The sequence below is a fragment of the Muntiacus reevesi genome, chromosome 5 (assembly GCF_963930625.1).
Source record: "Muntiacus reevesi chromosome 5, mMunRee1.1, whole genome shotgun sequence".
Taxonomy (NCBI): Eukaryota; Metazoa; Chordata; class Mammalia; order Artiodactyla; family Cervidae; genus Muntiacus; species Muntiacus reevesi.
The window spans coordinates 26,434,359-26,447,420 of record NC_089253.1 but is presented as its reverse complement, the minus strand read 5'-3'; the positions used below and the strand labels follow the sequence as shown (position 1 = coordinate 26,447,420).

The 13,062-nt window shown below is 37.4% G+C and overlaps 1 protein-coding gene and 1 pseudogene across 1 annotated transcript; both read left to right on the top strand.

Moving 5' to 3' along the window:
* The first annotated feature begins 1,362 nt into the window (after positions 1-1,362).
* Positions 1,363-2,298, top strand: LOC136169441 (olfactory receptor 8C8-like). Its single transcript, XM_065937196.1, has one exon. The coding sequence runs from the start codon at positions 1,366-1,368 to the stop codon at positions 2,296-2,298; it is 933 nt and encodes a 310-aa protein (XP_065793268.1). The 5' UTR covers positions 1,363-1,365.
* A 9,824-nt stretch (positions 2,299-12,122) lies between these two features.
* On the top strand, positions 12,123-13,062 carry LOC136168993 (olfactory receptor 8B3-like; annotated as a pseudogene).

Below are 13,062 nucleotides of genomic sequence, written 5' to 3'. Positions count from 1 at the left end.
ACATGTTAGCTATGTTCCTAATACTCTGGGTGACATAACTCATTTACCCTTCAAAATGGTCCTATGAGATACCTCACTTGCAAGTTTCATTTTATAGATATACATCTATCTATCTGTCTATCTATCTACCTTTCTCTCTCTCTCTCCCCCCCCCCTCTCTCTCTAAATATATATATATATATACATATATATATATATATATGTATATATATATATATATGCAAGGATCAGACAGATTATATCATTGTCTATAGTCTCACAATTAAGAAGTTGAGGTTCAAGGATTAAACTTTAGGGGCACACCAATAGTCTCATAACCATTTCACTACACCTCTTTACAGAGATGAAATCCATAAGCACAGAAGATGCTAAAACTATGATATACTGTCTCACTAATGCAGTCCCAGAGACTCTAGGAAAGTGCTAATAATGGCAAGTAATCATTCCCTAGATGTTCCTTTTGAGAACTGGGCATAAGTTCCAGGAGATGATGAAGAACTGAATATCAGCTCACGCACTCATCTTCTTGGGGGACTAAGAATTATTGTGAAACTGTAAATTGAGTAGAACGTTGTGTCCCAAAAGATCAATGACACAGGGTGGAAACACAGACTCATTAATTTCCACCCTCAGTGGGCTCCTTTAACACGAAAGGAAATCTCAAGGGAGAGAACAATTTTCTGCTTTTCTGCTCAACTTTCCCAGAATGACAAGGAGTGGAATAGATTCTTATTTGCATCACCTGATTGTTTTGGAGATCCTATAAGGTTGCTTTTCTCTTTGCAAATGAAGAAGACCTTCTGGAAAAATTCTGAAATATATGGCCTGTTCTGTAGCATGTCAAAGACTGAGGACCACCGTGATGAATACTGCCTCATTCATTGTCAGAAACTTTGAACCTCACAGAACTGCAGGGCAGAAGGAGCCTTAAGGTTCAGTGCCATTGAGCCATCTCGGAAAAAGCAGGTGAGTGTTGAATTGCCTTTGTCTCAATTCCCCTCAAACCTCAAACTATATAAATGAAGAGTTTGGGGGAACACTGCCTGTTTATTGCTCTTTTCAGCCTTGATCCTGAGCAGAGCCTGGAGAGAGGCAGGAATGTTATGCAGACACTGGAAGTTTATCTGCATTTGTTCAGCTCAGAGACACACAAAAGGAGTAAAGGCAGAAAGAAGGAAATGAGAAATCTGCAGTAATAATCATCAGAAGTCTTGTATTTTGAATGCTTTGCTGAGTGTTTAGACAACCCTGGGGTTATAAACCAAGAGATCCAGCTCTCACTCCAGAGACAAAGAGGGCAGGTCCATTAAGTTCCACTGTTAATCTCCGTTTCTGCCCGTGTTCCAGACCATGACTGTGGAGTAAATGACTATGGAAAATGCCTCCTCTGTGACTGAGTTTATCCTTATGGGATTGACAGACCAACCTAAACTCCAGCTGCCTCTGTTTTTCCTGTTTCTGCTGAACTACCTGTTCACTGTGGTGGGCAATTTATACTTGATGATTCTAATTTGTCTAAATTCACACCTGCACACACCCATGTACTTTTATCTCTTCAATCTGTCCTTCATTGATATCTGTTACTCATCTGTCTTTACCCCCAAAATGCTAATAAACTTTATTGCCGACACGAATGTCATCTCCTATAGAGGATGTATGTCCCAGCTCTTTTTCTTCTGCTTTTTTGTCAACTCTGAATGCTACGTGTTGACAGCCATGGGCTATGATCGCTATGTGGCCATCTGTAAGCCCTTGCTCTACACAACGGCCATGTCCCGTCAGGTGTGTTCTCTGCTGATGTCTGCTTCATATGTGATGGGGTTTGCTGGAGCCATGGTCCACACATGGTGTATGATGAGGCTGATATTCTGTGATTCCAATATCATCAACGATTACCTGTGTGACATCTTCCCACTGCTCCAGCTCTCCTGCAGCAGCACTTATGCCAATGAGATTGTGGTTTCTGCTGTTGTGGGAACAGTTGTCATATTATCCAGCCTCATTATCTTTATTTCTTATGCTTTGATTCTTTTCAATATCTGTCATATGCCATCATCTAAAGGTTGGTCCAAAGCCTTGAGCACCTGTGGTTCCCACATCACAACAGTTAGTCTATTCTATGGATTTGCGCTGCTCACTCATGTCAGGCTACCATCTTCTGGGTTTGTGGAGCAGGGAAAGTTTTACACAGTGTTTTCCACCAATGGGGTACCCATGCTGAACCCTCTCATTTATAGCCTCAGGAACAAGGATGTCAAAATTGCTGTGAAGAAAATCCTGAAGAGAATTACAAACTGAACCAAACCATTTATATCTCCTTTTCTTGGCCTTTTTTCTTTTCTTGGCTCCACTTTATCCTCTTCCTTCCATTCTTTTTTCATGCCACTTGCCTTTCTGATGTCTTCTTGACAGGACTTCATCTCTAATGTCTGATGTCTTTTCTTCTCTTGTCACATAATGTAACTCTGTGAACCTATGCTTTGCCTGAAGACTCATCCTCAGCCCTAAGTGATCCCATACCGGTTGCAGACAAGGGACCAGTAACCTTTCCCATCTAATGATAACACTCTTATTTTCCTTGTGGGTCTTTCTCACCCAAGGTAAGCTATGGATGTCTGTTCAGTCTAACCAATCCTTTTCTTTCTTGCTTTCATTACATTGAGCCCTTTCCTATTTCAGTAGTATCTTTACTTACCATTGCATTCAAACAGAAATGTAATGACAAAAATGTGGACATGGTGAGTTGTAAAAATTTCCCCAGAATTTCAAGATTCTTTTAGTAATGTCTCCTATTCTATATTTTAAGTGCAACATAGGTAAAGAAATTGAACAGTTTGTTGAATCATCTGTAGTTCTTTCTTTTATTCTTGAAGATACTTGAAAATGAATAAATTACAGTATTCTACTCAGCTTTCTCAATCCAGACCAATAACATAAGCCTCTTTTTATTATATTGGTCAATTGATATGTTGTCATAAATATAATTGAAATTGTCATCAACTTGTCCATATATCTGTGGATTGTAATTGTGCTTAAATTTACACAGTGATATTTTTGGCTACAGAATATGTTATCAAATGTTTGGTCAGAATTTGTTGTCTCACTGTGCAAGGGGACCTCCCCTTTGCAAAAGAAGATGCTTTTCCTGCTTTCCAAGGCAAAACAAAAATATTTGGCAGAAACCTTGTCCTTAATTTGTAAATTCCATTCATTCCTTTTGTGTATTAGGATGATGAAAAATTAAATCTGTAGTTAATGTGTGTCAGAGTCTTACAAATGGTCTTAAAATGCAAGTCTAAGTTTTTTCTTTTTTGGGGGGTGGGGGGAGTGGTGAGTAAATAGTTGTCTTACTTGCTCAGAATCGCATAGCTAAAATGGTAGAGACCAATTTTTAACCCACTGTTCACCTTATGAAAAATGGAAGGAAAAAAAAGCTGTGAAGGGACAGAGAGAAGATCTGGAGATTTGTTTCTGAATTGAGCTTCAAAATGGGAATTTTTCAATAAGGATGTATCTCAAGAAACTAAAAATAGAAATACAATATATCCCAGCAGTTCCACTCCTGGGTATATATCTGAAAAATATGTAAATGCTATTTCAAAAAGATGTCTGTACTCCAATGCTCATAGCAGCATTGTCTATCATTGCCAAGTTATGGGAGCAACTGAAACATGTTCATCAACAGATAAATAGATAAGATGTGGTAAATATATACAATGGAGTGTTACTCATCCAGCAAAAGATGACAATTTCCCATTTACAGCAACGTGGATGAACTTGGAGGTTATTATGCAAAGTGGAGTAAGTCAGGAAAAAGAGACAAAGATGATATCACTTATATGTGAAATCAGAAAATTGTAAAAAATTAGTGAATATAGCAAAAGAGATACAGACTCACTGATGTAGAGAACAAATTTATGCTTACCTGTGGGGAAAAAGAAGTGGGAAGAGGATAAAGGGATAAGTGATTAAGAAGTATAAACTTTTATGTATAAAATAAGCTTTAAGGATATATTGTACAACACAGGAGATATAACCAGGATTTTTATAATAACTATAAATGGAAAATAGCCTCTAAGATTGTGAATAACTATATTGTACACCTTTAACTCATATAATATTTTACATCAAGTATACTTCAATAAAATAAATAAAAAGAGAGTTTTTGATTGGTAATTGATATTTCATTCATACAACCGACAGAAAAATTACATTCCACAAACAAGCACAAATTGACATTAGGATTTTGATTATTTTATTTGTGAATGTTATCTAGTAGATAAAATCATCACAATTCAGCTTTAAATATAAGAATATTTTCAGTGTTTAGATAATTCATGTTAATATGAAAAGGTTGAAAATACCTATTTTTCTTACTTTATCATCAAACGTAACAGGCATGGTAGAGTGCTCACTGAACGTTCATTTATGATTTAATAAGTAATTTAAAATTGAATTTAGTATCTACAAAGGTCATGAAATATTTCCAACATAGTTCATTTGGTAGTTATAGCTATATTTTCCCCCATGTATTTGTACTTAAAAATCTAACTAAATGATATGAGATAGATAAGTTTTAAAAGAGCTTATTTAGCCAAATCAGTGAGTGAATTTGGTGTTGTCATTGATTTTGCTGACTGTCTTTTTACTTGGAGAAATATTTGTTTATATAGACATATTTATAATTTAAAACTACAATAGCTTATATTATAGCTTTGTGAGTTCTTGCTAGTTTCTGTAAATAAATACTTGGTAGATATACTTTAAGACTACACAGAGTCATGTAAATATTGTATACAAAATATTTTGGATTTAGATGTTTAGATAGCTATATAGGTCTTTCATTCTAAATTTCTCATGCCAGGTGGATTTACCTCCCTTGATTTCTGTACCTGAAATCTTACATCAGGCCATTCAGAATATAGTATTAACTCCTTTTGGTTTGTCTAAGACATTTTTACTATAATTTTCTAACTTTTCATGTTGGAATTAATTTTTAAAATTTAGTTTATTGAAATATAGTTGAGTTAAAACATTATTTTCAGGTACACAGCATTGTGTTTCAATATTTTTACAGTTCATACTCCATTCAAAGTTATTGTAAGATAATGGTATGATTCTCTGTGCTATAAAGAATCTCCTTATTGCTTATCTGCTTTATACATAGTAATTTGCACTTCTTAATCCTATACCCCTATCTTGCCCTTCTCCGTGCTGGTCACCTCTATTATTTTTTCCCTTTGTTTGTGAGCCTCTTTCTGTTTTGATATATACATTTCCTTGTTTTATATTTTAGATTCCCATATAAGTCTTATACTATGTTTCTATATGAGACATTTCACTAATCATAAAGTTTTCTAGATCCATCCATGTACTTGATGCTTTCTTTTTTTTTTCAAACGTTTTCTTTTGTATTGGGGTATAGCTGGTTAACAGTGCTGTGGTCGTTTCAGGTGAAGAGTGAAGGGACTCAGCCATGCATGAACACGTGCCCATTCTCCCTCATTCCAAATTCTCCTTATCACCAAATTCAGACTTAAATCGAAGAAAGTAGGGAAAACCACTAGACCACTCAGGTATGGCCTAAATTAAATCCTTTATGATTATACAGTAGAAGAGACAAACAGATTCAAGGGATTAGATCTGATAGAGTGCCTGAAGAACTATGGATAGAGGTTCGTGACATTGTACACGAGGCAGGGATCAAGATCATCCCCAAGAAAAAGATATTCAAAAAGGTGAAATGGTTGTCTGAGGAGGCCTTACAAATAGCTGTAAACAGAAGAGAAGTGAAAGACAAAGGAGAAATGGAAAGGTATACCCATTTGAATGCAGAGGCCAAAAAATAGCAAGGAGCGATAAGAAAGGCTTCCTTAGTGATCACTGCAAAGATATAGAGGGAAACAACAGAATAGGAAAGACTACAGATCTCTTCAAGAATATTAGAGATACCAAGGGAACATTTCATGCAAAGATAGCCACAATAAAAGACAGAAATGGTAGGGACGTAACAGAAGCAGAAGATAATAAGACAGGTGGCAAGAATACACAAGAGAACTATACAAAAAATATCTTCATGACCCAGATAATCACAATGGTTTGATCACTCACCTAGAGCCAGACATCCTGAAATGTGAAGTCAAGTGGGCCTTAGGAAGCATCACTATGAACAAAACTAGTGGAGATGATGTAATTCCAACTGAGCTGTTTCAAATCCTAAAAGATGATGTTGTGAAAGTATTGCATTCAATATGCCAGCAAATTTGGAAAACTCAGCAGAGGCCACAGGACTGGAAAAGGTCAGTTTTCATTCCAATCCCAAAGAAAGGCAATGCCAAAGAATGCTCAAAGTACCACACAATTGTACTCATCCCACACACAGGTAAAGTAAAGCTCAAAATTCTCCAAGCCAGGCTTCAATGGTATGTGAACAGTGAACTGCTAGAAGTTCAAGCTTCATTTAGAAAAGGCAGACAAACCTGAGATCAATTTGCCAACATCCACTGGATCACTGAAAAAGCAAGAGAGTTCCAGAAAAACATCTATTTCTGCCTTACTGACTATGCCAAAGCCTTTACTGTGTGGACCACAACAAACTCTGGAAAATTCTTAAGAGATGGGAATACCAGACCACCTGATCTGCCTCTTGAGAAATCTGTATGCAGGTCAGGAAGCAACAGTTAGAAATGGACATGGAACAACAAACTGGTTCCAAATCAGGAAAGGAGTATATAAAGGCTGTATATTGTCACCCTGCTTATTTAACTTATATGCACAGCACATCATGAGAAACGCTGGGCTGGAGGAAGTACAAGCTGGAATCAAGATTGCTGGGAGAGATATCAATAACCTTACATATGCTGATGACACCACCCTTATGGCAGAAAATGAAGAACTAAAGAGCCTCTTGATGAAAGTGAAAGAGGGGAGTGAAAAACTTAGTTTAAAACTCAACATTCAGAAAATTAAGATCATGGCAAATAGATCGGTGCCAGAGTCCAGCCCCAGCAGGATCCAGGGGAACCCTCAGGATGAACGGCGTCGGTGAGAGAAGACACGTGAGACCAGCCTTGATAGGGCCAAGTCTTCGAGGGAGAGAGAGAGAAAGAGAGAGAGAGAGAGAGACCCGACCAGGATATGCGGTAGAGTCTGGCAGTTGCTTTATTTTTCACCATCGCCTTTATACCCTAAGTTGGTGCATTGCTAAGGGACAGATAAACATACAGACTTAGTTGAACCTTATATCAGCTTGTCCTTCACGAAACCAGGTGTACTCTGTATATTTTTGTTTATGAGAGTCTTTTCCCATAGATTTTTTGTACATTATCTTCTGGCCTTGAGCTTCGCAGAAAACAGAAATGTGGCAGTCTCATGATACAGCAGGTTGCAACATAATAGAAATACAATCCTGTTAACATAAAAGTCAGTCTTTTTGCAGAAGTTTTCAGCTAAATTTATCTAAAAAGTTTAGCACACAGAGACTCTGCAGCTCAGGTGAGCCAGCCCCTGTTTAACACTCCTGTGAAAATTAACAATTATCTTATTGTTTTTACACTAGGGCTAAACTCTTATTTTTTTATATCTTTAACTATATCAACAATAGTTTCCACTGCACAACCTCAGCACATTAACAGCAATCAAACGTTGATCCAATAACCACTTTTAAAATAATATTTTTTGTATTCTCTAATAGGGCTGCTTCACCCCCCAAAGGGCTCTGTGCCTATTAGGGCCTTTTTTAAGGTTAATCTCTGTGTATAATATCTTTTGGTTATCAGGCCTGTTGACAATTTATGGCTTGCACATGGTGCAATTTTAAGCAACTTCAGTAGCCGACCCTGTCTTTTTTGTGGTTAATCTATTTTCTTTCTATTAGGCGTCATCTCCATGGGAACTAGATAGGATTACATTTTTACAGAACAGAAATGCAAAGGATTGCAAAAACAGCAGATATGGCTCAAAATAGGCTCTTAGTCTAAAAGTTAATTACCTGCAAGATGTCGCCAGCTAATCTCTATCTAAAGTATTTTCTATTAGGCACATTTGTGGCTATAATATTTGTGGGGCTTTTCTCACCCCGCAGAGGGATCTATGCTTAATAGTTTCTTTTGTTAGTGTACTGTGCTTAGGATGTTTAGAACAATCGCAAACATTTTTTGCAATGAGAGCACATATTTATCAAACAAGCCAGAATGCCAGCAAAAGGGTTTAAACTGAAGCATTTCCTTCATCCCTGGCCCTTTCATAGGGTACCAGCATCTAGGACATTTATTAATTAGGGTTTTAAGTTGGTTCTCATTCAGTGAAAGAGGAGCAGGAGAGCTATCGGCAGGCAACACAAGAATCCGCAGCAAGGCAAACAAGAACAGCAGCAGAAAAAGGGGGGAGGATACAGGGTGGGGTAGAGGCCGAGGCCAACCTGGAGGGTCCCTTATCCTAGAAGGCCTTGCCTGTCAGGTTTTCTCCTCGTGACCTCGTCATGGATGTGGTCCCGGACGGCCTTGCCTGCCTGGTACATTCTTCATGACCTCGTCACGGGTGGGACCTCCCATAATGGCTCCCGGCAGATGCGGAAATGGTGGTAACAGTGGCTAACGTTTTTTTGGGCTCCAAAAATCACTGCAGATAGTGATTACAGCCATGAAATTAAAAGGTGTTTACTCCTGGAAGGAAAGTTATGACCAACCTAGACAGCATATTAAAAAGCAGAGACGTTACTTTGCCAGCAAAGGTCCATCTAGTCAAGGCTATGGTTTTTCCAGTAGTCATGCATGGATTTGAGAGTTGGACTATAAAGAGAGCTGAGCAGTGAAGAATTGATGCTTTTGAACTGTGGAGTTGGAGAAGACGAACCTGGGTCCCCTGTATTTTGGGTAGATTCTTTAAGTTCTGAGCCATGAGGGAAACCCTTGGAAAAAGGTACAGAGGTTCATCACAAAACTAAAAATAAAACTGCCTTATGATCCAACAATCAGTATATATCTGAAGAAAATGAAAATAGTAATATGAAAAAATACATGCAACCAGTGTTCCTAGCAGCATTATTTTCAATAGCAAAGATGTGGAGGCCACCTTTATGTACATCAACAGATGAATTATATGGATATATATATATATATACACACACACACACATTTATCATACACACATACATTTAATGGCTCAATAATATATATATATTATACTCGTCATGCAAAAGAATGAAATTTTGCCATTTGCAGTCATGTAGCTGGTCCCTAGAGAATAGTATTTTCAGTGAGCTAACACAAAGATCAATATGGTATGTTATCAGTTATATATGTAATATAAAAAAATAAAAGAAAAAAAATGAATATAGCAGAACAGAGACATTCTCACAGACAGACACCAAATTGGTGGTTATCAATAAGGAGAGGGAAGGGGTAAAAGAAAATATAGAAGGAGGGGATTAGGAGATACATACCAGTATGTATAAAATATATAAACACCAAGCATATACAGTGATGCATATAGCCAATATTTTTACATAGCTTTAAGTGAAGTATAATCTATAAAAATACTGAATCACTATATTGTATGCCTAAAATTACATAGCATTTTAAACCAAATATACTTCAATAAAAAAAAACTTTCTTTGACTTCTGATAACTTAATTGTAATGTCCCTTGTGGTGGATTTCTTTGGGATTGTCTTATTTGAAATATTTTTGTTTCCTGGTTTGGGATGTCCAGTTCCTTGCAGAGCTTTGCGGATTTTTTCAGCTAGTTTTTCTTTGGGGACTCTTTTAGATTATTACTCACATTTTTCTCTTTTGGTGATCCCTATAATTCCTGTGTGTCATGTGATATAATACATTCCATAAATCTTAGACTTTTGACATTATTTTTCATTCTTTTATCTATTCACTGCATTTACTGAATTGTTTCAATTGTCCTTTTCCCCAAATTCTATAATCCTTTGCTTTTTGTGTTTACTCTGTGATTTTGACCTTCTAGTGAACTTTTCAGTTCAATTATAGTGTTTTTTACTTCATGATTTCTGTTTGGTACTCTTTAAAGTTAAAAGTCACAGTTTGTTCATCTATTGTTCTGTGACTACACTGAGCATCTTTATGACAGTTAAAGGAATTCTCTGTCATGTAAGTAATATATCTCCATTCCATTAGGTCCACTCCATATGCTCACTTTCTTGGAATGCTTCTTTTTTCAATGTCATTGAACTTTTCTTTATTGTTCCTTGACTTTCTGCACTCATGTCTGCACACAGGCAAAAATAGCAAACTATTTTAATCCTCATGAACTGGCCTTGTACTGGAGCTGGTCCTATTAATAAGCTTGGTGAGAAAAGGCAGACCTCTCAATCTTGTGATACTACAATCCACTTTCCTAGTTTTTAGTAGGTCCCAGGAGTCAGGAGAATGTCAGGATCCCATTAGATCCTTAACATGGGAGAGTAAAGTCAATTTCCTCTGGTAGGCCCTAGGTAGGTTGTGTTAGTGGCTGCACAGTGCAACTTTTCCTTTATAAGGAGAAGCTGTAGGAAAAGTATTTTCTACTTCTAGCTGTGTTAAACCAAAGTGAGGGGGGTGGCTACAGAGAGTTTTAGCATAAACCGCTGTCTCTCTTCTCTCACCTCAGGCAGCTAGATTATGCCATTTCCTGTGCCTGTCCAGCATTCTGGCACAGGCTAAACAGAAACCAGTCTCCTGGATGGCCCCTAGAAAAGTTGGAGTTTTGGATATATTATGCATCTCTTTCTCTTCCCAGGGAGAACCTGGGAATTGGCAATTTTGTCCCAGCCATGTGGTTCTGGACCTCCATAGGTATATGGAAGACATATCTTGACTTGGTATCATGATTGAACTCTTCAAGATCCTTTTAAGTAAGTTTTGGATTTTTTACAGAGGGAGTCTGACATAAATTGTTTTTGAGTCAGTGTGTTCATGCCAGGAAAGAGATGCACAATCCCCACAGTGAAGGAAAAACTTGTGTAAAATATTGAAGCTATAAGGGACTAAAGACAGATTGTAAAGACAGTCCCTTTAGTTCCCTATTACATGTAGAAACTGTTCCCTAGGGAAGAGACTGGACAAGCTGCTTCCATGTCTGTAACTGAATGCATTGTATCATTACACTCACATTAAAATCCTCTGTGATTTACTATGTGCCAAATATGATATTAGAGTCCATTTATTGTTTTCTGCTACTGGATAGGATGAAAATCATAACAAAATTATGATCTATAATTCTGAAAGATTTCTAAGGTATATCAGAAATTAATTACAGGTGACATTTTCTTAGAAAAAATGAAACCAAAGTCTCAGAATCTGAAATTGTGTTTCCAGGACCATCAGGTAAAATCACTAAGAAGAAAGCCGTGGGATATTCTGGTTTAAGAGAGTGAGTTTCCAAACTCCATTTATATTCATGTTTTCCTTGTCCAAGATGGAGACTGAGATATGACAAGATGGAGACTCAGATATGACAGTTCATTTCCTATTTGTGAAGTCCTGAGATTCAATTGAATCTTGCAGAGAAATTTGTCTGAAAGGAGAGAAGAGATTGTTCAGAATTATTAAGGGATACATGTGATGCAGTTTCTTAGTAAGTTCCCTCTCCATAGATGGAATGCTCTTTCTTCTACTTTTATAGCTTTTAGTCTGTGATACATGGAGTGACTTATACTTTTCTAGACTTTGGTTGCTCTTGTGTTTCTTTTTCTTTCTCCCCCCGCCCATTTTTTTTTTTTTTTTTTCAAATTAGAAGCAAAAATTTTTGGTTCCTACCCTGTAAATTCTTATCTGCACTAGAGACAAAATCAGGCTTTGGGGGTTTGCTGCCAAAAGAAGAGGAGATCAAGTGAATGAAATAATGGTGAGATGAGAGAATGAAGATTCTGTCCTGGTTCAAACTTCTTTTCCATTTTACTTTTGGGGAAAAGGCTAAATTTTGATGCTTTTTGCTACTTAGTTTATAAAGCATTTATCAAGAAAATTTATGTCATCCATTTCCATGGTAATGGTAAGTAAATTCTATGGGTTCAGTTTGGGCTACCCATAGTCATTCCCAGCACATATATCACTTTATGTGAGGAAGTGTGAGAAATACTCTTTTTCTTCTATGAAACCATTCTCCCCTGTTTTCTAGAGAAGAATGGCTCTGGGGAATGATTCTTTCATAACTCAGTTAATTTTAGTGGGATTAACAGACCAATACAGCTCTTCAACTCCCCCTGTTTCTCCTGTTTCTAGTAATGTATATGGTCACCGTGATGGGAAATTTGAGCTTGATCATCCTAATCGGGCTGAGTTCACACCTGCACACACCTATGTACTTTTTCCTCTTTAATTTGTCCTTCATAGATCTCTGCTATTCTTCTGTTTTTACACCTAAAATGCTGATCAACATCATATCAGAGAAGAATATTATCTCCTGCATGGGGTGCATGACTCAGCTTTACTTTTTGTGCTTTTTTGGCATTTCTGAAAGTTATGTGCTGACATCAATGGCCTATGATCGCTATGTGGCCATCTGTAACCCACTACTATATAACACTGCCATGTCCCCTGAAGTGTGTTTCAACCTCATGTTTGGTTCCTACCTGATGGCATTTTTTAAAGCAATGACCCTCATTGGATGCATGCTGAGACTGACCTTCTGTGATGAAAACACCATCAACCATTGTTTGTGTGACATCTACCCTCTCCTCCAGCTCTCCTACACAGGTACCTACATCCTTGAGCTGGAAGTTGTCATCATGTCAGGCATCAATATCACTGTGCCCAGTCTCACCATCTTTATCTCTTGTGGCCTCATCCTTGCCAACATCCTCCACATCAAGTCCACAGAGGGCAGGTCCAAAGCCTTCAGCACCTGCAGTTCCCACATCATTGCTGTTTCTCTGTTCTTTGGATCAAGTGCATTTGTGTATCTCAAACCATCTTCTGTGTCTGCAGATGATGGGAAAATATCCTCTGTCTTTTACACAAATGTGATTCCCATGATGAATCCCTTAATTTACAGCTTGAGGAACAAAAATGTTAAACTTGCTTTGAGAAAAACCCTATGTGTGGCAGAGTTTTGA